This window comes from Anser anser (genome assembly GCF_964211835.1).
Source record: "Anser anser genome assembly, chromosome: 1".
Classification (NCBI taxonomy): Eukaryota; Metazoa; Chordata; class Aves; order Anseriformes; family Anatidae; genus Anser; species Anser anser.
This window is the reverse complement of record NC_139720.1, coordinates 182,877,106-182,903,017: the sequence shown is the minus strand read 5'-3', so window position 1 is coordinate 182,903,017 and position 25,912 is coordinate 182,877,106. Positions and strand designations below refer to the sequence as shown.

General features: G+C 44.3%; 2 protein-coding genes and 1 long non-coding RNA gene across 3 annotated transcripts in view; 1 reads left to right on the top strand and 2 right to left on the bottom strand.

The window, feature by feature from the left end:
- The window catches only part of RB1 (RB transcriptional corepressor 1), an 82,127-nt gene extending 79,093 nt beyond the window's left edge, over positions 1-3,034 (bottom strand). Inside the window, exons 1-2 of the mRNA XM_083796047.1 lie at positions 2,629-3,034; positions 2,419-2,536 (exon numbers count right to left, since the gene is read on the bottom strand). Of these exons, the coding sequence (XP_083652173.1) occupies positions 2,419-2,536; positions 2,629-2,726 (216 nt within the window). The 5' untranslated portion in view covers positions 2,727-3,034. The remainder of the gene's footprint in view (positions 1-2,418; positions 2,537-2,628) is intronic.
- Positions 3,035-5,654: 2,620 nt separating this feature from the next.
- LOC310880350 lies at positions 5,655-14,212 on the top strand. Its single transcript, XR_014571645.1, has 3 exons — positions 5,655-6,246; positions 6,413-6,481; positions 6,648-14,212. It is a non-coding gene; the product is annotated as an uncharacterized lncRNA (long non-coding RNA).
- The window catches only part of ITM2B (integral membrane protein 2B), a 26,943-nt gene continuing 14,773 nt past the window's right edge, over positions 13,743-25,912 (bottom strand). The window contains exons 2-6 of the mRNA XM_083795981.1: positions 23,794-23,925; positions 21,517-21,723; positions 19,364-19,474; positions 15,715-15,865; positions 13,743-14,468 (exon numbers count right to left, since the gene is read on the bottom strand). Of these exons, the coding sequence (XP_083652107.1) occupies positions 14,380-14,468; positions 15,715-15,865; positions 19,364-19,474; positions 21,517-21,723; positions 23,794-23,925 (690 nt within the window). The 3' untranslated portion in view covers positions 13,743-14,379. The remainder of the gene's footprint in view (positions 14,469-15,714; positions 15,866-19,363; positions 19,475-21,516; positions 21,724-23,793; positions 23,926-25,912) is intronic.

The window sequence follows — 25,912 nt, the reverse complement described above, 5'->3', positions numbered from 1 at the left end:
TTTTGTGTGCTTGCCAAAATAGTAACTGTAATAATAATAAACCTTGTTTGCAGAGTCTCTTTGCACGTGGCTATGTGTACCCTAAGCAACCCAGAAGGGGCAGTTAATAATAGATAATTTTTACTTGAAGTTACTAAACATCCATTAAGGATGTATCATGTGTTCAGACCAGGTCAGAGCCCACATGTGCACCCTGAACCTCTATCATTGACACAGTATTTTGTGTCTCAGCCTCGCTGCCTCCTTGCTAGCACTGCAGGTCCCCTCCATATCCTCAGAGGAGGGCAAAACTGAGATCAACGATAAAAAAAAGAGTGCGATGTGATAGTGAAAGTAAGGTTTTATGCTCTGTAACAGGTTAAGAGTCAGGATCGTTAGATGCTAGCTTTATTTCCATCAGCGGTCTTATGATTTGACCTGCCTTGAGTCAAACCAGCTACAAGGTGAAGCAGAAGACTTCCGGCAGGCATTTGTCTCAATTTGTGTCCTGCTATTTCCCTTTTTGCTTGAGAAGGGAAAGCAGCTTGATAAGCAGCTTCTGCTCCTGCTCAGAGTTGAAAGGTTTGTACCAATTACAACATGCACAGCTGATGCTTGTAGGACAAACAGTGAGACAGCCCCTCACACCGCATCCCCTTACCGCAGGGAAAAAGGGAGTGGGCACTTAAATACAGCCTCCTCCTGAGTGCTCACAACCTAAAGCAGAAAGTCACACTGCAAAGCCTCGCTCCCCATGATAACAGCCTGACTTGAAAAGAGAAGCAGCAATTAGCCAGGCTATTAATTTGCTTGATTTCAGCCCCAAATGAAGCCTGCTGCTTCAGTTAGAAGCAGCAGCTCCAGCACCTGCCAGTTTCCTCATTTCAACACCTTGCTGATATGTCAGAAAGTTTGAGGAAAACATCCAGAACTGCACCACAACATAGCATAGACCTTTTCCTACACAGGGAGTCTCTTAGGATAGACCTTGTTGCACTTGAGCTGCAGGAGAACAAACATTAGTTACACATCACAATGAAGGCCTTGTCATTGTCCTGGTCTGAACAGATAAACAAAGTCAATCACAGAATCACTAAGGTTGGAAAAGACCTCCATGATCACCTGGTCCAACCACCCCCCTACCACCAGTGTCACCCACTAAACCGTGTCCCTAAGCACCACGTCCAACCTCTCCCTGAACACCCCCAGGGACAGTGACTCCACCACCTCCCTGGGCAACCCATCCCAGTGCCTGACTGCTCTTTCTGAGAAGAAATGTCTCCTCATTTCCAACCTGAACCTCCCCTGGCACAACTTGAGGCCATTCCTTCTAGTCCAATCACTGGTTACCTGTGAGAAGAGGTCAACCCCCAGCTCCCCACACCTTCCTTTCAGGTACCTATAAAGAGCAATGAGGTCTCCCCTGAGCCTCCTCTTCTCCAGACTAAACACCCCCAGTTCCCTCAGCCACTCCTCACAGGACTTGTGCTCCAGGCCCTTCGCCAGCTTCGTAGCCCTTCTCTGTGCACATCCTCTGATGGGGAAAGGGAGGGTTTCCAAAGCTCTTTATCTTATCCAGCCACTTCTAGATAATCAGTGAAATGACAATTTCACCTGAAAGTGAAATTCGCAGAATTATACTGAAACCTGTCTTGGTTTTTTCACTTGACAGGACTGACTATTTCCGTTTCGGTTCATACCAAGAAGCCTGACTTCGCTTTTAAGTAAGTGCTCCCCAGGGAACCTCCACAACCAGAAAATCTTATTTGTTACAGCAAGAGCCACACAGCCTTTCCCCCACACCGTTTCTGTTCTGCGTCAACAAACTCACAACTGCACCAAGAGCCACTCTGAAACCGCAGGCAGCGAGGTATCAGCAGCGCACAGCTCCTGCTGCAGGAAAACGAGCGGCGGCCACAACAAACACACGGATGCTAGACCCCAGATGGGGGGAATATACCCAAGTTGGGTGTTTTAGATTTAAGTCGGGTCAGTATCACAAAGCTTTGGTTGGGTTTAAACTGTGTCATAGCCATTCTCTGAGTCAGCAGTAGTGGGGGGGGGGGGGGGGAAGTGAGGGGAAAGAGAAATATTTTAATCTATTTGCACACCCAACGACTAATGTTGGATAGGAATACCTGAGCCACAAGTACATACTGATTACAAGCATGGAAGGGGAAAAAGTAAGAGTTTGACAGTAAACTTCACATTTTTCTGCGGCCCCTTTCGGCACCTCCTGAAGAGGGGCATAGCAGGCAAAGCACACAGGGGAACAGGTGGGGATGACCCCTCTACAACTGCCTTTGGGATGCCTGAAATAACTCGCAGAGGGGGCTGCCCACGGGTCGGGGATTCCTGCCGCCGCTCAGGGTCGGCGTGGCGGAGCTCCCCACCCCCCGCCTCCCCCGGGGAGCGGGCTGCCCGGCCCCACGTACTCACCGGAGCTCCATCGGCGGCGGACAAGCTCTCGTACGTCTTCCACGCCTTCTCCCTGACGCTGCCCGACACCTTCAGGGCATCGCAGAGCGCCACGAAGCCGGCTTCCCCGACGCCGAGCCTGGCGAAAACAAGAGCGCACAGCCTCACCTCCGCCCGCCGGGCTAACGGGGGCTCCGCGACCGAGCCGGGCCCGTTAAACCAGGCGCTTACCGGGGGCTGGCGGGCGGCGGGGCGCTGCCGGAGCCGCCGTCGGGGCTGGAGCGCTGGCTGCGGGCGGCGCCCGGCCTGCGGGGGGGCTTGGGCGGCATGGCGCGCCCGGCCGCGCTCCCTGCGCTCCTCTCCCCGCCGCCCAAACCGCGGGAAAACTGCGTCACCGCCAGCCGCTCTGACGTCACGTCCGCGCCGGTCGGTGCCCCGCCCCTTATCCGTGCCGCTCCGCCCGCCCCCCCCCCCCTCCGCCACCGAGCCCGCACCGGGCTCGAAACCGGGGGGCGGAACCCGGAAGGAGAAGCCGCCCGCCGCTCGGCCAATCGCAGCGCGCCGTTGCTCGGCGCTGGCCAATGGGAGGAGGGCTCGGCTTCGCGCCACTGGAGCCCTGTGGTAACGGGCGGGGTGCCTCGCCCCACCCCCCCCAACCCCTTATCGGGGCAACCGCCCCCGGTCATATATACACATATATACACATATATATACGTATATACACGTATATACACGTATATACACGCATGTATACACATATATACATGTATATACACGCATATACACATACATACACATATATACACATATATATATGTATATACACATATACACACGTATATACAAATATATACACATATACACGTATACACATATATACACATATGTATATACACATGTATACACACATACACATATACATATATACACATATACACGCATGTATACACATATACACGTATATACACATATATACACATACACACGTGTATACACATATATACACATGTATATACACATGTATACACACATACACATATACATATATACACATATACACATATATACAAATATATACACATATATACACATATATACACGTATACGGATATACACATATATACAACGGTGTGGGTATAGGGGACAGGAATTGAAGTCCTGCGTGGCCACCTCTAAACCTGACGCTCATCCACCTCCCCACCGCAATCCTGTTTGTAACACCATGCACTGTATTTAACAAAGGAATTTCATCCGGCCTGCGGGATTTTTTGGGGGCCGTGAGGAACCTCGTGAGGTTCAACAAGGGCAAGTGCAGGGTCCTGCACCTGGGGATGAACAACCCCAGGCACCAGTACCGGCTGGGGGTGACCTGCTGGAGAGATCTGCAGAGAGGGACCTGGGGGTTGTGGTGGGCAGCAGGCTGACCATGGGCCAGCACTGTGTGCCCTGGTGGCCAAGAAGGCCAATGGTGTCCTGGGGTGCATTCGGAAGAGTGTTGCCAGCAGGGCAAGGGAGGCGATCCGGCCCCTCTACTCAGCCCTGGTGAGGCCACACCTGGAGTACTGCGTCCAGTTCTGGGCTCCCCGGTACAAGAGGGACATGGAGCTACTGGAGAGAGTCCAGAGGAGGGCTGCTTAGATGAGGAGGGGACAGCAGCACCGGTCTTACGAGGACAGGCTGAGAGAGCTGGGCCTGTTTAGTTTGTACAACAGCAGACTGAGGGGAGACCTCATCACTGTGTGTAAATATCTGAGGGGAGGGTGTCAAGAGGATGGAGCCGGTCTCTTTTCAGTTGTGCCCAGCGACAGGAGGAGAGGCAACGGGCACAAACTGAAGCACAATATTAGAGGACATTTCTTCACTGTGAGGGTGACAGAGCACTGGCACAGGTTGCCCAGAGAGGTTGTAGAGTCTCCTTCTCTGGAGATATTCAAAACTCACCTGGATGTGATCCTGCGCAGTGTGCTTTAGGTGATCCTGCTCAGCAAGGGGGTTGGACTGGGTGATCTTCAGAGGTCCCTTCCAACCTCGGCCATTTTGTGATTCTGATGGATGTTGAGACGATGAGATTCAAGTCCCCATTGCCCCTGTTCCAGATCTTAAAATTTACTCCGTCATCTACAGTCACATAACCTACATTTAGAAGGCAGATCACTGCTGCAAGTTAGCATGCTTCCTTTGAAGTTTCTTTATTACGGCAACTCGCTAGTAAAAGCACAGTCGTTGTATGTAGGGGCTCTTGCTACATGCCCACATTTACCATCCATTCGTAAAGCAACTAGTTTTAGTGGCATTGATGTCAAACTTCTGCCTTTAAAAAAAAATATGAGTACAATGGTGGTATACCAAAAAAATTACTAGCACTTAGGATTCGCATGCTTTATTTGCTTGTTTGGGCTTTTTTCTTTTTTCATTAATTTCTCATTTAAAAATAGGCAAACAGGCCATTTTCTGGTTCATAATTAGAATTAAACCAATTACAGTAAAGTGAACACAGAACAAATGGGATTTCTGAGGTAAATCCACATACATAAACTCCAAGCGAAGTGTTTGAATTGCAGACTGTAGGATTCAGACATTCCTGTAATTCTAGCAGGCTGTAACAGAAACTTTACCCTGCTTCTCAGCACATTTCAAATACTTCTCGGAATTTAATATTTAATATTTTACTTCTCGATGATGCCAGATGGCGTGGAAGGTTCAGAGTCTAGGTCTGCGCGTGATCTACAGCTGAACCACGGACAACCGGGCAGATCCACCAGCTTGGAAAAGGGAGCAAAAACCCTAAAGCACAGAAGAGCCCATTGCCCTCTCCTCGTCAGTGGCCTTCAGAGCACGGAAGAATTCAAGATGAGAGCAAAGCATCCCGGAAAACTCGGTGGCAGCCAGTGGAGACCCTCCCAGCTGTCAGCAAGGAGGAAGCACGCCCTCCTGGGTAGCTGCCCTCGCAGCTGCGTTAGCGTGCTTTCAGAGCCAGGCCCCAGATCACCCGAACGATAGGCAAAGAATTTGTGCTGCTCTCATCACTCCCTGGCTATTACTGCTTAGGGAGCGGCACATTCTATTAAAGAGCTGACAACCGGTGTCGGCGTAAATGCTTATTTTCCGAAATTGTTAGCGCGACGAGCCTCTTCTCGAGTCAAATTTTATGCAGCTTTTCATCAAGCAAGGCGCTCAGGGCTCCCCTCCAGAAGCAGGTACAACCAAAAAATAATCTCAGTGCTTCATGTTGCAGCTCACTGAGAACCAGAGGCAGCAGATGAATTGAGGTGCAGTGGCCTTTAATCCAGCCCAGAGCCTCAGATATAGCAACTACACCTAAACTGCGTGAGGAAGATCTAACGTGTATGTAATAAGAAAGGCGTATGCATATGTAAAGCTGTATGCAAATTGCTGCATATTCTTCCTTGCTAGACATTTGAATTTTAATCCTGTATTTTAAAACATTTCCTTTTAAATGGAGCCTTTTGGCTTTTGGGATACAATGGCAAAGGTAAGAAGAAAAGTAGTTCTTAGTGGGAAAAAAAAAAGAAACACTGCAAAATCAAATTAGGCATTAATCATCTTTTCTCATCAAACCTGACATTATATTTGTTCTAAACATCTTGGCACAACAGCTTTTGAAGTGTAGGTCATACACAAACGGCAGTCTGCGAAACCTTGCCCAGTCAGGCAGTCCTGATTCATTGTTTCCAGCTGCTAAACAATCTTAAGTAATTTCATTATCTTAATTCTTTCGCTTAAAAGTGTTGCTATAGTTTCAGAGTAATTGCCAGTGGAAATAGAAATCATTCTTTCATTACAAATGAAGCCAAGCCTTTTTATTTTGACTCTTACTGCTGAGATAAGGTAGAAGTTTGTTACGTTTTTAGTTGCCATAAAAGTTAAGTATTTGTGATGGGGAAACTTGATTTAAGTGCACCTCATGGTCTACCAAGCCTAGCTTCTTATTTCCACATTAGCCAAGACCTCTACCACCTAAGTTACAATTCTAATAAAGCCATTTCTTCTGCAGGTACATGAAAGAAATGTATTTTCTGCAGCCACTGAACTGGGAGCATCTGGATATTAGTCCAAGCACTAGGTATTGACTGAATTTTTGCTGGAATAAAGCTCATGGGCTGTAAAATTCAGAGATTATTAAAATGTCTTTAAAGAACTAGAGTGGGCAAAAAAAAAGGGCAAGCTAGAGCTGAATGATTTCTCTTGTATTACCTGTTGATAAATAAAGTGTCTATTCTTTTCCCTAGGAAACCACAGGGAGTTTTGTGAGAACACAAACCCTGGCCAGGCAGCAGGGGTATAATCTTCCCCAGCCAAACTTTTCTGTGCAGGGACATCCCTTGCACCGTGCAGCAGCCACCAGCCCGTGCCACCAGTGTCACCAGGAGCCCAGCAATCCCTCCCAAAGCCCCAGCACAAGCGCTGGCATGGGCAAGGAGCAGGTATACCTTAAGAAACAGGCCTTAAGAAACGCTTTCATGGAACAGCCGCCCAGAGCAACAGACAAACTTAAATGACAGTCCCATTTCAGGAGTGCCTCGAGGAGGAAACGGCTACGCTTTGAAACAGCCCTAGCCAGGCCTTTTCAGCTCCCCAGCATGACTTTCACTGGTAACCTGGCATCAGCTCTTCCTTTGAAGTTCGAAATGGTGCAAAAGTGTCTGATTTGTACCCATTTTTGGTGATCTGTTTGAAATACCCTCTCACAGTACCAATGATGCTGTGTAGGTTAAGCTCTTATCTCAGGATACACTGGCAGGGTTACGGGGAGAAAGAATGAGCGTTTCTGAGACTTAAAATATGCTTGTTTATACTGTACCTAGACTGGCCCCAATATCATTGTATCCTATGTAAAGACTCAGTTCAAAATACGAAGGATAGAAACTGTTTCTAAAAGTTAATATTTCTACAGTGATGTAAAATCCATATGGGCCACAAACAAACTTCAATCCATTTCTCTCTAAATGGAGAAGTATTTCTTAGCTGTTGGCTTCTCTAACAGTTCAAAGCCTCTCCCTATACACGTTACTAATAATATTTTCACATTTATTCACATCTACGAGTACAGTATGTAGTGCTGGGGTCTCAGTTACTGTGATGAGTCCACAGCAGGAAATCTATACCAATAGAGTGGTTAAGCCCATTGTTAGTGGGGTATTTCAGGCAAAGAGCGTGCACACACTCTTCTCACGCGTTCTGACCATGACGGCTTCAGAGATCAGAAAGGAGATGATTATTGGTGCTGGATGGAGCGATGTCTGCATGGGCATCACACCTAGATGCAAACCCGCAAGCCAAGCCTTGCACGGGTACTTCTAAGCTCTCTCCATTTGGCATTAGTTAATAAAAGTTTTGTGCTGGTTAAGCATTTTGACCCGAGATTGACTTTTTTTTTCCCCTTTTTTACTCAGATAACTTCATTTATCTATTTATATAAAATCATTTATAATTGTATTAGGGCCCGATGCAATGCATTGCATGTGCTGGGTGAAAACAGCCACCCGAGTCATGTCCATTTTACAGATTTGTGCTAGCATTGACAAAAAGAAAAATCCCTGAGTGGTGCAATTTATCAAAAGAAGCCCTGGTGCAAATGCAATTACGGCAGAAAAACTAATTGTTCCTGATACAGCTTTCCTTGCTTCTGGAAGATTTTAGGACATAAATGTAAAACGTACCTTTGTGCGCATAGCTACATCACGCCATGTTTTGCCACACGGGTACAGTCCTATGTGCCCCCATACAGGTAAAGCACTGCTAACCCCAAGCATATTCTGTCCTGGGGGTTTGTAGGGCTTCCTGCGATCCCTCTGGAGTACAGCTTGTCTTTATTGGTACTGATATTTAAACAGAAATAAAGGTCAACAAGCAAACAAGCCCCAACCCTATTGTTGTTTGCGGCTACGCAGCCGTGTGAATGACCCCATCCTGATCCCTCCCTTCCCGTCCTGCTCAGTCCCAACTTCTGCTTCCTCTCTGCGTGAGAAAGCGTGCTCCAGCACGGCCAACACCCTGTCCTGCTGCGGATGGTCCCTGCAACAAGGATGTTTCCTCGTGTCTCTTCTTCCCAAGACCACGAGAAGTAGAATACGCTCCACTAGAAGTAGTACTCGGGAGTCGACTTGAACCAACAACCTGCAAACCAATGGAAAATGAGTGACCAGAGCTCATGGTCAGCAGATGTGGGTGTTTCTCTGAATTAAGTCTACCTGTGACCTCGTCTATTTGCTAGAAGTGAGCACAAGATGATTAAATTCTTTATTAAGGCTTGGCAGTTAAACACCCTGGTTAGGTGAAGGCATTTTGCACTCCAGTAACACCCTTAGCGTGACAACAGCTCTACAGACTCTTCATTTTTTTCCCTCTAACAGCAAAACATCCTCCTACGACTCGAGCAAACAATGCCAGTGAAAGCACAGCTCTGCTGGTATTTCTAACCACAGGCGTCTGCTAACACAGCCACGGGAGGCTTGCATCCTCCCACCCAACTCACGGCAACAAAAGCAGACGCTCGTCTTGCAGAGAACGCGGCTCTCAGGTAGGCACTTCCATAAAGCCTCTGTTGGCTCCCACAGGACTGATTCAGCTGGAAACCATCTGCAAACGAATGAATCCCGCCCTTGCTTTGTCTCTACAAGCGCAGCACTTCTGTGCTCCTTGCTGCAGGTAACCCCACAGCTTCTCCTTCCACCAGGTAACCAACCTCTGGCGTTTTCCGTCATTCACACCTTTGGTGCTTTCTTCGTGCCAAAACCTGCCCCTCGGCTCTTCCCGCTGCAAGACTTCAGGTAGAGGATGAGGAAGGACTGGGAGCTTTTACCACGCTTTGCAAGCCCAGATCACGCACATCAGCTGGGGACCAAAACCTTGCTGAACACCAGAAGCATGTGGCACACAGAGAGCAACACAGCCCCCTGCACAAAACAAACACGGTGGCAGATGACAGTGGTGCTGCTCTGTTTCTGCTCCTTTGGTGACAAGCTGACTCCCAGCACTAGGATTCACTAGTCTGCAATGTTTGCAAAGATATTTGTCCAAAAATGTCATTTTTACACTATCACTTTCCTGGAATCCCTCGGGCTTGAAATGTAGTTTCCTTCAGTACAGCACAGCTAGGTTTGTTTATCATCCCCTTTTTCAATTAGAAAAATAAAAAGTAAAAAACAGAAGAAGAAAGCCCAGGCAGTTCAAAGAGTTATTTTTTTTCCACTTTTTCCAAGAGGGCAGAATTTCCATCAGGAGCTTTTTCTGGTCTCAGGGTGTTTTAGGTCTTCTTCTCATACAAACTGCCTGGCATTTAATAAGATGTGAGCACCTGCCAGGAGCTTTCCTTCATTCAGCACAAGTTTCTCTCTTCTTCTCCAACGCTTATTTTCACACTGCTGATAGAAATAAATTTCCCTCCGCTAGTCAACAGACTCAAAAGCTATTAGGGACACAGGTGTGCAGCACGTTCATGGGAACCTTTGGTCGATAAGAACCAATCTATTTCTCCCCACCACCTCCACTCCTTCCTGGCTGGTCTCTCCATCAAAGGATGCTCCTCAGATCGCAAAGTTTCTTGCCGAGTTTTATTTGGAAAACAAGGTAAAGACGGTGAGAGGCTTGCTAAAAATATATATAAATAAAATAAGTTCCGTGTTTAATTTATGGAAAAAATTGGGGGTTGGACCCGATGATCTCTTGAGGTCCCTTCCAACCCCTACAAATCTGTGAAAATAGGAATGGCATGCCCATGAAAAGGTAGGAAACATGCTTTAAAGTTCTTCAGTACAAATCTCAAAGACTGAAAGAATAACCATTTCCTGACATACATTTGACCTTTATGCAAGCACACGATTTCAACATCCTGATTGTCTGTAGCTGAAGTTTTCCCAGTGGATTTTCCAGCTTGCTTAGACCTACACCAAAGTGTAGCTACATAAATGTAATTTATACGTAAACGTCTAACCTACATCTACACGAAGTTTTAGTTGACGTTGTTCATGACTGACATCCACCACCAAGAATGGATTAAATAACTTTCGGAAAGTAGCAATTACACTTTTCATTTTTCATACAATGCACCTATATTAAACTGCAAGTGAAGCCAAGTGCAGAAGAAGGAAAAATGTGTTATTTAAGAAACTTCCTTTAAAACAAATTATTTTATCTCAATCCAGACGTTCACAATAGTAGGAAGTGGGATGATAGCATGTTTACAATTATATAATAGCTCCGAAACCACTAAAGCATCCTCCCACTGTATTAATAAAAGATGAAAAATAAGATCAGTCCAAAGCCTCTTGACTGAATCCACTTAAGACAAAATATTTGGACACCTATGGTGGATATTATTTAAAAAAATTGGTTTAAGCAGCTGATATTTTATTAAACATTCCTACTTTCCTGATAAATCAACGCTCATAATTTGGTTGGAAGGACAAGCAGGTCAATTCCTATATTGTGAAAGCTCAGAAGTGGATTTTGGGGGAGATTTTCCAGCCTTGGTTTTGGGTGTTACTCCCTTTTTTCCTCCTCTGTAAAATTTTTCTCACAGCCAGCTTCAAAACCACAGGTAATAGGATACATCCTGTCCTGTACTCTCTCCCATAGGAGTTGCCATACAAAGATCCCAACCATATCAAAAATTTCAAACTCACTTTAAGAACAATAGTTTAAGTGCAAATGGCACGATACAGACTGGTATTAGCAATACTTGAGCTAGCTCAAAATGAACCGGCAAAGCTCAAATGGTGCAGTCCAGCATCATGCAGTGGTGGTTCATGTCCCAGAACCAGAGAGTGATCAGCCCCACTTACGCTGCTTATATGGATTCTGGATTCAAGGTTGGCTTGGAGCAGCCCACGAAAAGATGGTTGATTTTCCAGGGTCAACACCTCCAAGTTTGAGAATGGTCCATTCTCACTTGGAAAGTCAAGTAACTGTGGCAGGAGGTCTGCATGGGAGAACAAGGAGCTCCTGACAGAACTCAAACATAAAAAGGAAGGGTACAAGAGGTGGGATCAGGTCACCCAGGAGCAACATGGAGACACTGCCCAAACAGGGCAGGAATAGGGTTAGGAAAGCCAAACCCCACCTGGAGCTGAATCTGACAAGGGACATGAAGGCTAACAAGACGGGCATCTGCAGATACATCAACAGCAAAAGGAAGGCCAGGGCAAGTGTAGATCTGTTGCTGAATGGGACAGGGGTCCTGGTGACAAAGAGCATGAAGAAAGCTGAGGTATGCCCAGTGAATGGCATCTCAGGGAAAGGCTGGGGTACTCCCAGGTGGGACCTGAGGGCACGGCATGGAGCTGGGACAGGGGAGGGTCAGGCTGGGTGTTAGGGAAAGGTTCTGCACCCAGAGGGTGGCTGGGCACTGGGACAGGCTCCCCAGGGCAGTGGTCATGGCACCGAGCCTGCTGGAGTTCAAAAAGTGCTTGGATAATGCTGTCAGATGTATGGCCTGATTTTGGGGTGGTCCTGTGTAGAGCCAGGAGTTGGACTCGATGATCCTTGTAGGTCCCTTCCAGCTCGGGATATGTCTTATTATTGGTCTTTACTGGCAAGATCTATGTCCAGGAATTGCAGGCTCCCAAGATGGAACAGTGAAGCCTGGAGCAATAAGGACTTACCCTTGGTGAAGGAGGATCAGGTTATGGAACATTTAAACTGGACATATTTAAGTTCACAGGACCTGATGGGATGCACCCGTGAGTGCTGAGGGAACTTGCTGATGACATTGCAAGGCCACTCTTGATGATCCTTGAAAGATCACGGTGATCAGGCAAAGTTCCTGAAGACTGGAAGAAAGCAAACATTGGTCCCGTATTAAAGAAGGTCATGAAGGAGGATTCAGGAGCTACAGGCTGGGCAGCATCACCTAGATTTCCAGGAAGGTGATGGGGGAAGTTATCCTGGAAGCCACTTCTGAACATTAGCAAGACAAGAAAGTGGTTGTGAGTAGTCAGTGTGGTTTTACAAAGGAAAAATCGTGCCTGACCAACCTTACTGCCTTCTGCAACGAAATGTTAGTAGATAAAGGGAGAGAAGTGGATTCTGTTTATGTTGACTTTCTCAAGGCTTCCAACACTCAAAGTGACGAAGTACAGACTAGACAAATGGGCAGTAATGTGGACTGAAAACGGGCTGAAAAACCCAGCCCAGAGGTTTGTGATCAGTGGCATGAAGTCCAACCAGAGGCCAGTCACGAGTGGTATACCCAAGGGACTACATACAGTACTGTTTCGTAGGATGATCAGTGGCCTGGATGACAGGACAGAATGCACCACCAGCAAGTTTGCAGATGACACATAACTGGGAGGAATGGTTGATAGACCACACCGGTGTGCTGCCATGCAGGGGCAACTTGACAGGCTAGAGAAATGGGCTGACAGGAAAGCCATTAAGTTCAGCAAGGGAAATGTGAAGTCCTGCCCCTGGGGATGAACATTCACCAGTACAGGCTGGGGGACACCCAGCTGCTGGAAAGCAGCTTTGCAAAAAAGGACCTGGGGGCTCAACAAATTGACCACAAGCCTGGAATGTGCCCTGGCACCAAAGACGACAAACAGCCTCCTGAGCTGTGCTTGGAAGAGAGCTGTCAGTAGGTTGAGGAAGGAGATTCTTCCCCCCTGCTCAGCACTGGTTGGCACATCTGAAGTGCTGGATCCCATGTATTTAAGGGATGGGATTAAGGGATTTGAACATCTGACATGAGAGACAGAAAGAGCTAGGACCATTCAGCCTGGGGAAGAGAAACTTCAGGGGTTTCTTGTATGTGTAATATCCATATACATGTATGTGTATAAACACATGATTGAAGCAGTCATGAGACAGAATTCTTAGTAGGGTCCATAATCAGGATGAGAGACAACAGGCACAATTTGAAATACAAGAAATAGCATTTATAAACATACTTTTTTTTCTTTTTTTTTTTTTTTTTACTGGGAGGGTGGTTGAGCACTGGCACAGGTTGCCCAGAGAGGCTGTAGTATCTCCAACCTTGGAGATACTCAAAACCCAGCTGGACACAGCTCCAGGTTGACTGTGCTCTGAGCAGGAGGCTGGACTAGATGATCTCCACAGGCTCCTTTCAACATCAGCGATTGAGCAATGTTTTGAAAATATGTACAAACTTCACAGTGTAAGGTTGTCCTTTCCCTACATATTTATTCAGGCTGGAATAGCGGTGAACTGGATGCTTTAGTAATCTGTGCTTTGTCTTAGTTATGCACACGTCAAGAGCTTAACACACTTGTGTAATGAACACTCCTGGCTCTCAGCTGGGTCAACCTAAATCACAGCACACTCAGCTGTGGAAGAAAATACCAGACTAGCGGAAGAAAATACAAAACTTTTAGACAAACAGGTTTATAAGATTTATTTTCCATTGCACATACATGGATTATATACAAGTTAGTAACATAAGTTACTTCTTAATTTTCTAAAAGATTGTTACAGCAAACACTTGCCATTTTAAAACATCAAGTCAGAAATCAATCTAAAAAGGTAAATATGACAATATTTTAAAAACAAAACAAATTGCACTTAGTTAGGGAGTCAAATACAGATTTGTCTATATGCTGTAACAAACTATATAGCAGGTAATATTACAGTTAGAAGTAGCTCTTGCAGTCCATTTGTACATTAATAATTCTTTTCAATTTTACTTAATTAAAAACCGGTGGATAATTCAAAGCCTTTATCTTCTTCCTAGTATTCAAGATTCATCACATGAAATGCACTAGCAACTAAGACTTTATACAATTGCTATTCAAATATAAGAACACCACCACACCTGAAAATAAGGGAAAAAAACTAAAACGTATTGATTTTACGTGTATCATGAGATGAAAAGTATGGAAGGTGTTCAGCAATAAAGCCCTGTCCACTACTTACATAAAAGAAGATTTAAAAAAATAATCACTGCACACAATACAAAGGGTGGGGTCATACGGTAGTTTAAGTCTCCTGTAACAGTAATATTTCTCCTTACTGTTCACAGATGAGTGTTTCCATAGCAAACCTGTTCTCAAAGTGTCGAATCTTTCGGCAATTAACAGCTTCACGCTTCTGAATTCCTGTTTGTAAACAGACAAGAGAGTGATGGATATTAGAGGCGTAATAGTTTTATATCCACTATAATAAGACGTCACCAGAGACCAGAACTCTGTCTCCTCAACCCCTCCTCTCAGAGGGAAGACACAGACACACACATTCATCCTTAGAAAAGAATCGATATGCAGGCGATGATCCCTGCAGAGGCATGGTGAACCAAACTGCAGTAGTGACTGAAGTTAAAAGCAACCTACCAAAACCCCTCTAGTGGTTCGTTTTAACCCAGATCAGCTCTCATTCTACCTCAGTGAGTCTATAGAAGTGCTGTGTGGACAGGAAAAAGGGAACAGCAAAGCAACAAGCTGCCATAGGCAGAAAAGAATGAATAACCTCTTTCCACAACAGTAGCTATTTGAACAACATCTAAGAATCAGAGAAAAACTGAGTTTAACCAAATATTAGTCCAACCAATGCTCACTGCCATGCTATGCCCATCATTTATTACCACAAGAGCAACATACTGAATTCATGCTGTTAAGACCTTTGCATTTCTAAACATTGTTCTGTATTGTTTTCTATATATTTATTTTCCTTGTTTTTCAAAGCAATCAGGTCCAACAATATGGCTAGAACAACTGAATTTCTTCGGTGGCCACTTGTACACCACACATCATTTTTTAAAAAGTCTCAGTGAAAACTGAGTGAAAATTTTAAGGCAATATTTGATAGCTTGTCAAAACCCTTCCAAATAACTTTTTTTTTCGTAAGTTTTCCATGAACAAATACCAAGAACTAAAAGTATCCTATGAAGACAACTCTTTCACATTTCACTGATGCAAACAGGAAGATGTGGACTGGTTAATAAGGGACGTTAGTGACAAGAAGAACCTGCCATTCTGGGCTTGGACTACAAGGCTGTGGGCTCTCTCATATGAAAGGGTTTTTTGCTTTTTGGGGTGGACTAAGAAACAAGATTGAAGAAAAGCATCAATGAAAGCTTGAACCACAGAAAACATACCCATGCATACACATAATTTTTAGGAGTTCCTAGCCCACTGGGGCCTTGAGCACTTCTGCACAATAAATGCCTTATTTCCATACCTACATGGAAAATATCAGACATACTTAAGCCCACAGAGCCAGTTACTGCAATAAGCAGTTCTTGCTTTAATAAGAGTCATTCCTTTCACTACAATCAAGCCCATTTATTGAACTCGAGTGGCAATGAACTTTCTCTCCCCACAAAGGACCGCACGGAGGAACGCTTACCTTTCATGGCTTCTTTGCGCTGTAGTTTATAGGTTTCCTTGCCGCGGCAGAGGCGGTAGATAAAGAATCCCAGCTGATCCACATTCTCAATGCGATCAGTAACAATCATCTGTTCGTGAATCAGATAGGACTGAGGCAAATACGTTCCAGCCTGTTGAATACAAGCATAGCAGCTCAGTCAAAAGGCATCCCTTCGTAGTCTAAGTACACAAAGAAACACTTTGCATTGTGATTCTTCAACGTGGTTGCAATGTATTTTCTTTGAAAATTTTCAGAATATGTATTACCTACGGAATTTTATTATAAACATGCCAACACGACAGCACTGCACTATACATAATGATTACATTCAACCCTTCCACCAATATATACATCCTCCTTTCTCCTGTTACAGTAACATCGCTCTTCAGCAGTGTTTTCTTCCAGGAGCACCCATTATCATGGATCAAACTCCACAGTTCTCCTACGAAGTTTTCACTTAATCAACCACAGGCTGACAGACTTCAGCGGGAACTTTTCCCAAGTAAGAGCTGCAGAAGCATGTTCTGCATCAGCATGTTCTTGCTGATGAAACCCACCAGGTGCAGCATACTCCGGCTGCAGTCCACGGGATTTGGGAAGCCTTGAACGTTTTCACAGCACGGATCACAGCTTAGAAACTAAATGCAGGAAGAGATGGTCTGGGCCTGCAAGCTATTATCGGGGGGTCCCACAACTGTTTACACAGAAAAGTATTAGAAAGTCTCTGTGATAGATGAGGTGCTTTTAAGGCAATAAATTGAAAAAGGGAAAAGCCAAGACAACACACAAAGGCTTCCCAAGCCTTTTCTACTCTCTTCAGTGTTATTTTGCCGCAGCTGAAACGACAGAAGAATCAGGCTTCATTATCCACAGCTGAAGATGCACAGACCTGTGCATCAACTGAATTCCTAATATTGCTACTGGTAAATAATAACCAACTCTTCTGAAATGTTACTTCATTTAAGAAATCCTTTTAGTGTGATTCTTATTATGTCAGTAGAAAAGGTGTTGCTTGCTTTCTAAATATAAAATGGTTGGTTATTATGGAGAGAAACCCAGGTTCTGTGGCAAAAGAGCACTATCCTTTTTATTGTCAATAAACAACTTGGAATTTCCATTCCTAAACACATCCATCCTTCCAGCCCAAGCAACATGTTGAGAAGAAGCTGATTAAATGCTATTCTTTTCAGTAAAGAAAGGAAAATCCATATAAAATTCACTTGAAATTACAAGAATTTTCTCCAGCATGTGTTGTGAAGAAAGCCACAGGAAATTTTCTTCTTCAAATAAGAGCTGGGAAGATTTCACGATTTTCCCAAACTGTCTGACTTGTTATTATTTGGTGAAAAGCTTGGTAAGCAAATCACTGCAAATCATCTTAATCCCTGCTCTCTAGAATTTCAGACGAAAGCCCCAGGGGAGTTCCAGAGCATTGCAGCAGCTCAGACCACCTGCAGGGTGGGCAGCAGTGCTGGAGATGCTCTCGGGTCTGTGCCATCCAAACCACAGGACATCCCTGGACCCACTCAGCCCTCCCTTGGGGCTGCAGGAGGAGGAGCTCAGTGGCTGGGCTGCAGGCATCATCCTTGCCCAGCTACTACAGGAGCAACTACCTAAGGGTGGGATCCAGCATAGCCACAAATGTCATCATCTTTAAGATGTCTTCTGCATCACAGGTGGTGAGAATCGGCCAGTTGGCTTTACAATGATCAATGAACAAGAATACCTGGGTTTCAGCCTTGCTCCCCAAGGAAAGGAGGCCTTTCACTCAAGCAGACTGTATCAATAAATAGAGATGTCATTCTTTAAGCTAAAATTACAACTTTTGAAAAAGCAAAACAGCCCAGAGCACGTCCATCTTCCAAAAATGCCCTTGGCATGTATTCAGAACTCATTTTAATGACACAACTACTTTAATTTCATAGTTTTTTTTTTTCTTTGTGCAATCAATGTGAGTGCAGGACAGCGAAAAGAATTTTACTTACTTTGTACATCTGCAGAGTAGTTTCCCAGATTTCAGTTACAAAATGTTTAGCCTGATTTTCTGAGACATCAAGTGCCCACAGCTTTTTGTTAATACAATGAGAATTAAACAGATGTCTGATAAAATTAGGGCACTCACTGCTGGGGACAATGATGAAAACAGTTTGCTTTTGCACAGATTTTCAATTAAATGCATGATGCCTGGTTATCCTGTTACTAGCAAACCAAGCGTATTTGATTTCGTACCAATGACAAACTAGGAAAGTAACAGATTTTAACAGTGGAGTTTGTGTGGACTAAAAAGGCCAAAAAAAAAAGGGGGGGAAAAAAACAGGAAAAAAAAAAAAGAAGGTGTCTGAGTTTTATAGACACAACTTCATCCTTATGCACAGGATAATGGATGTGTGGTTGAATAGCCAGTCTTGAAACAGGCATCAAAAAGCAGCACAGGACTTGCTTGTGAATTCGTTTTTCAAATGAAATTCATTTATATACCCAAACCATTCAGAAACAGCTAAAATGGTTCATGGAGTCTGAATTCCAAAGCCACGTTTGAAAGATGCAAGCCCAAAGATGATACCGACAATTCCAAATTTATAAAAGCTCAGTTAAAAAAAAAATTAAAACACCCTACAGGTATCTTAGAAAAAAGTTAGCTTATCAGCTCTCTTCCCCTCCCTGAGTATTCTGGCTATCGTATAAAGAAAACAAAAGGCTGAAAACCACTGTAAACACTATTTAAATATTCATTGAAAGCACACGTACGTATGCGGAAAAAAAGTTAAGATCATTCATAACAGCTTAGTAAGAGACCCCATCAGATTATCTACTTTGGCCTCTTCAATTTCACAGGCCATTACGTTTCACCCAGTTACTACTACCGAGAGAACAGCGAGTCCCTGTGGTGGCAACAAGCCAGCCAGCACCACAGGCCAGGCAGTGCCGTTCAATTATCAGACCCCACTGGGAAGCGATTAGGAGCTCCCACAACATCGCACTGAAATCTCATGTTCAGTCCCTCAGCGACTGTGGTGTCTCGGCCCGTTCCAGGGTCCTCGTTTTTAAGGATGCAGAAATCTTGTTCTGAAGGTCTGGTGCTCATTTCCTCTTCCTGAGACGCACACCCAGGAATTTGGCTATATGAAAAAGCTTTTCATTTCATTGGGCCTTACTAATCATATATACCCCAAATCCTGATCAGTCCTACAAATATCTCCCTGGAAGTACAAAGATCCACTGAACATGCTTTGAACAGTGCCCACACTGAAGGATTTCCCAGTGCATCTAATGTAAGTGTCTCAGCTGAATAGGCTTAATTCAGGACAAGCTTTATGAAAAACCTAGACATAATGGGTTTTAAATTAACTTGTAGATTCCTCTCAAGGGGTACGCATACTCCCCATTTGCCCAGTGCTGTCAACCAAATTTGTAGCATCAAAGAACAAAATCAGATTTGTTTGTCTTCCTCTGAAGGTTATAACCTAGAAGGTTACAGCCTTTTATCTCTCTTTGCAGAGATCTCCAGTGATCAGTTAACTTTCTACCTCATTCATCCCACGTGAATGTCAGTCCTAGCCAAAAAAAAAAAAGGCAAAACATTTCCTTTTCCCATCTTAAGAACAAATCACTTATTATTTAACTGTACCTTGATGTTGATGAGCAACTCCAAGAAATTCTTAGGCGGCATCACAACTGAAGTGTTCAGAGGAATCACATAGCACTTATCCAGGCTCAGGTCAAGATAGGCAGTGAGTCTCTGGCGAGGAAATATTTATTTTAAACAAAATAAGCAGAACATTAGAAAAATCACATGAAGATGTCGCTAAACTGCTATTGCCTCATGTTTTTCTTCAAGTTAATGTTTTGTTCTCTATCAAATCTGTCCAATAAAGTCCAATTTGAGGTCAATACAGAAATAAAAGGCATTTTTGATAACAGTTTAAATCCCTTACTGGGATTTGTGCAAGGCAGCAGGCAATAAGTAGCTCAAATGCACTACATTAATGGAATTACAAAGGTGCATCTGAACTGTGAGGGGATCACATGCAGTATTCATTTATTCCTATTGCCTGTTTTTTGTAATAATAGAGCCTTGCTCAAACCTGCACAAAATCTTTTATTTTGCTGTAGTGTGAAAAGGTGCTGATAAGAACGAGCTATAGGAAAAAAAAAGACCACGTTATAAAGAATGTAACAAATAAAAATCCCTTTATTTACTAAAATACTACTCAGGTGAGGTGTTAATTTTTATTCATAGCTGAATTATTATCTTTATAGCACCTTTATAGCACCTGAATATCTGTCATTATTTGATAATTAAGAGAGAGAGAGAGAGAGAGAAAAGCCCCAGGAATAAACCTGATGAATCCTATGGTTCTGTTCACTGAGCTGTGTTTTACTGCATCTGTTCTTGCTTAAGAAAACATTATCTCAAGCTGCTGAAAGCTCTAAGGCTGCGGACGTATGTAAAATACTGAGCACCACGAGACCAGTAGTCAAAATAGTACCAGGACAGCAATTGCCAGTGCAACTAATCTCATTACACAGGAGTATGTGCTCTGCCCATGGCAAATGCTCCTTGCACTGACCTTTAGAGCAAAGCATTAAAGATGCATAGTTAATTTTAATCCATTAAATAAAAAAGTAAGTTTCTAATATTATATTGTTCCCATTCACTTCTTACATACTGCTTTTTTTCTAGTTTTCCCCGTTTAGAGGCTTTGCTCTAACTCTTAACAGAAGCTCACTAAATATATTCAGGAATATTTTTAAATGACATAGCTTAAGCAAGCTCTGCTTTTCTCCAAGTCTGGTTATGAATATTTGATAGATAGCACTCTTTTTGCTTGGAAAACTTAAAACTCTTAAGTGCATAAAAAATAGGACACTTCCCTATTCTTCTTTTCCAGCCCTGCTTAAAAAAAGCAGTTCAGTGAAGCCTTCAAATGTTCACAGAAATTTAGCTTCCTGAAAACCAGCTATAGAACATTTCATAGCTATCACTTTCCATCACGCTGACACAGAAAAGGACTTCTAATTGTTTTACAGCTCTGTCATTACTACCAAGAGCTGTAAGCCCATCAGCTGTCTTACCAAAAATTTATTACCGAGATTCCCACTAAAGCTGTTTCTACAAAAAAGGAAGAAACAGCTCCAAGTGCTTCAACAGCCTGATTTGGTGCCTTTAAGAAACACAGTAGCCTGTGGTGCACAAGGAAAATTCAGCTTCTGCTAGGCTTCTTATGATATCTGGAAAATGAGCTCTCTTCCTCTGGCAGGCAGCTGGTCGTTTCCTTCCCTCTCTCCTGCTGCTTTGGGGTTTTTGAGCTGTGCTAGGCAGCACCTCTGTGGGCGCTTGACCATACCTAGTGACTTTAGCCACAATCAGCCCCTGCAAGTTGAGGTCAAAGGTATGAAAGCCCTCTCCAAACTTCCCTCGTCACCACAGCAGTTGGTTGAACTCTGGTTTGCTGGAGTTAGCACGGTGAGAAGCGTATTTTCTTTACTTTCTCATACTGAGGAAAGGAAATGGCTTGAAGATCTTTCCCGTTCTAAAAACAGAACTGTATTTGCAAGTGGTGCTTTACATACTACCTCATGACGGTTGTATAATGCTGTACTTTGTATGCTCGGTTAATAATTGCTTCCAGCCTGCCGATGATCAAAACGTTTCTGCTGCCTCCTCCACCCTCTGCTTTCCGCCACCAAAATAATTAGGGAGTACATTTATCAGGATGACTGAGGGGGAGCGTTTTTCATGTTTAAAATGCTTTCTGCTTGTTCAGAAACATTTCTTACCCGATGGAAGTCATGGACAATATCAGCAGGATCGCTATCAGCAAACTCAGGGACTGGCACGCTGATAAACTCCACATCTTCCTCCTCCAGGATCTGGATATTTTGCTCAATTGTGTGGTAGCGAGCGCTCTGAGCCTCTGCCCCAGGCTCAGGTAAACTTAAGCCGTCTTCAATGTACTTTATTCCACAGAAATACACACCGCCCTGCTAAAAATAGTAAACAACCCAGCAACAACAACATCAGCAGCCTTGTTAGAAGTTTAATATTCTCAAAGCACTACAGAGAAGAAAAACTTGTCAGACTAGATGAAATATTTTTCCTTTAATTTGATTCACACGCGTAGACCAAAGTAGGAGACAGTAGCTATCTGCAACAGGACTGTGGGCAAAGCCTTCATTCTGCTGAACCCAGTGGGAGTCCTTCCCTTCTTGACTTCAAGGCAAACAGGATCCCAAAAGCAGGTTCTTAACATCTAGTCTTCTGCTTTGTACCCAGGATCTGTGGCATTATTTTTAGAAAGAGTATGAAATTCTTAAGCCTATATGCATGCATGTTATTAATTTATGATTTAACTGCAGTCTGTAGCTCCAATTTAAAGCACTGAACCTGGTCATCCAAATGAGCTTTAGAAAGCAAATCTAACTCTGAATTTGGTCCCGCTTTGAGAAGGCGGTTGGACCAGGCAACTTCCAGAGATTCCTTCAAACCTAAATTACTCTGTGATTCTATGAAGCTGTTTAGTTTTACAGGGCTTGAGAAGTTCTTAAAGTCAGTTGCTAAAATAAATTGTTTTCGTTGTGAACAGTTTTTAATGGAAAAAAGGTAACCAAAAGAAATGAAAAGAACCAGTTCACATCCTTCTGTCACAGTACACGCAGTAGGGCTCACCTAAGCAGAGCGTAAAATAAACTGCTAAGTCAGAGGAAGTCACGTAACAGATTTATAGGCCAGATAGTTTTTGAAACATATACCTTATTGCTCAGCATATGCACATGCCAGCAATTTAGAATTTTACATAAAAAACACATCTTCAGCGCAACACTAGTTCAATTCCTGAATGTGTCCTTCAACCCAGATCTCGCTCGTGACCAAGTATCACAGGTTTGAGTTAAATGGTATTTGCAATTTCAGCTTGCTGGCACATGAAAGGTAAAGAGCATGCTAAGCACCAATGAAACAGGAGTGAGTAATACAGCCAGCCTTCAGCTGCTCTGAGCCTGCCAATCCACCGATGTACTGTGCTGTTTGTAGCACTCCTGCTCCCTTGTACGTCAGGTTAACTTGATAGCCAAAGCTACTATAAAGTGCAATTTCAACTGGAATTTCTCATGTTCAATCATTTTGCTTTCTACATTAGCACCTAGCAAAACGGGGGGCAAAATCCTAACAACGTGGACAAGAACCAAGAATTCCTACCTTACAATTGTGCTCACTCACCAGTGGGCTAGAGGGATTCAAATTCTGCTGATGCTCTCACCTTTCCTGCCCTTGAGAATTTTGCAACTCAGCACAGCTTCTGCGGGAGGGAGGGTGCGCTCACGCCACTTGGGCAACAGCCCAGCAAGCCCAGCGTGACCCAGTGACAATTCCCCCAGAAGAAAACAATATTTAACTCTCATGTCCCGTGTTCCAGGTAAACGCTCCGCTTCCCTGGCACCACTGCCTTCCCCGGGCTCTTTGTGCGGCGGTGCCAGTAGTTAAAATATGTTTTGTCAGAGATCTCGTCTTGTCAGTGTGGATTAGACTTGACAGAGCATGCTTAGCCACACTGACTGTGCTTCTCCAAAGTCCCCTGCGGGGCCTGTTTTTCGTATCCCCGTGGAGGCTAGGAAGGAGGAGAGTCGCTGCACCGCTCTGGCGAGCGGTCCCTTTCCTTTGCATGAGCGGTTCCGCATGTGTCTAGGAATCGTGGGTCAAACAAGGAGGCTTTCAAGGAGTTAAGCCACCTTCAGTGTTTGGCAAGTGCTGAACATGAGAAATACTGGGTGAAAATCTGGGACACTGCTGGGGTTCTTATATTCAAGTCCTATATTTAGATATAATCCGTTCTCCGTGAGGTGTTAAAAACTGTTATTCCTTTTTATCTGCCAACTTTGGTCCTGCCCTCCTCTGCTGATAGAACAGGCCATACACTTTGCTTGTAGAAAGGCTGAAGTTTCCAAAGATAAAAAAGAGAGCAAAAGGGCTATTTGGTTTAGTCAGACGCTCCTCTTTTAAACACAAGGAAAGCGGTGGAAAACACACAATGCTCTCGTAACAAAATGTACTTGGCTTACCTGGAATGCGAAGTATTTGTACAGATAGGCACCACCCAGGATCACACCAGCCAGCATGAAGGCCAGTCCAAAGCACATGCACCAGCACCAGGCCCTCCTCTGCCCAACAGGCACGACGACATCCTCCGGCTCCTGCAATAGATCAGAGAGAGGCCTTCAACACGGTGTTCCCAAGACACCTACCACAGCAGATAGCTTGGGCCCAGCGAGCACAAACATTGCAGCCATCAGAAAAGGCCACGAGCACTTTATCGCAGTCGTTTGGGAATGGTTTTCGTTTGGTTTTGTGGTTTTGAAACATTTAAAGCAGAGCTATTTCAGCTGAGGTCTAGGGAAACTTGCACCGACAATCACTTTTTAACGCCATCGTCATGGACTAAATCAGCAGAGACAAGGAAAAGTAAAAATAAAATCTCTCAAGACACTCAGTAACACTCTGTGAGCCATTTTAGGGACTGCAGACAGAAGTATCTGTTCTCAGGCAACCTCCATGCACCAACAGCGTGGCGAGGAAGCCAGTTCGGAAAGGTCAGATTTTTTTTAGCATGGTATATGCAATTTAAGTGAACCTGCAGAACCAACAAAAGATCACAGGCAGTAAGAAGAGCAAAATATATCCTTTCTTACACTGGCACATCAAGAAATAGACCTTACCACCTCTCTGCTGGCAAAACAGGAAGAATGGGAATGACAAAATGATGGTTTAAGAAGTCCTGCTTCAGGAAGCTTTGTGCCTAAGGCAGCGTTGGCCACACATTACTTTCTGCTGTGCGTGTTGCACTGAAGGAACGGCAGGATGTTTCCCCTTTGGGGCACTCGTTTGCATAACCATGCAGCCCCCACAGGCATCCGAAGCAATAAGCTGCTGCTTGCTAAATCTTTCCTCTATCAGCGACATCACAATGCTCTTTCCTCCCTCGAGAGCTTGCATAACTCTCATCAAAAACAAAACAAAACCAAAAAACCCCCCAAAACAACAACCAAGAAAAACAGCACGATATTGCCCTAATATGATTTGAGTCACCTTCTTCCAAGCCATGATAATTCTGGGAAAATATGATAATTCAACTAAATACAAAGCAATTCATCATCCCTTCGCAGCCAAAGGAACAATAGGATAGCACGATGACCAGGGTGAAACCACTACGAGTAACCAACCAAAAAAACCCCAACCAGGACAGAGGAAGAGCAGGAGGGGAGTGCTTGAAAAGGGACTGATAGCTGTGATAGTCAGTGAATGTTCTGGCTCATGTGGTATTGGTTTTCTTCAGTATTTGCTAATTAAGACGATTTCCCACTGAAAAAAGAAGTTGTAGGTATAACTCCCCCTCAGGCTGCCATGGTCCAGTTAGGAAGGAATTCCTCTCATCTGGCCACAGCCATCACAGCAAGTCTGACACCAAAGAAAGGAGGCCCTCCCTGCACAAACAAGGTGGGGAGAAGCCGGCACTTCCCCAGCATGACTCATCCCAACCATCTCCGAGTGGGATAAAAAAGCCTTTTGGAGGCACTTCTTTCTTTTCACTGATTATAGGGAGAGATTCCTGGTTAACGAACGAGGCACCTAATTCATATGCAGCTAAAATTAGGTGATGTGAAACCCACCTTTGCAGCGCGCTGCAATTATCTTCCCTACAGAAGTGGCGACGCAGCTCCTTTGCCAGGCAACAGTTGCCAAAACCCGATTCAGAAATATTTAGAGTCCAACTCCGAAGATATTCCCCAGATTACGCTTTCTGTTACCTTGCGAAGCGCTGCAGTAAATCAGATGGAGAAATCTCCATCTTTGGAGGTTTTCAAGACCCAACCTGGCTGATCTTGCTTTGGCAACCACCCTGTTTCTAAAGGGCTGCTGGCCCAGAAGACCTCCAGAGGTCCCTTCCAAAAACCACGTGCCCGTGATTCATTACGAGGCGAAGCCAGAGTGGCTAGAAAACAGTTGCCTGAAAAAAAAACAGAATGAAAAGCCAAGTAACAACTTTAAGAAGTTTTTACTTTACTAATTAGTTAAGGAATTCGGTAGAAAGCATTACAGGATTAGTAGCTGCGTGGTTTTTAACCTGGCTGCTTGCGGAGACTGAGAATAGACTGTAATACCCACGGTAAGCTAATTAACTTT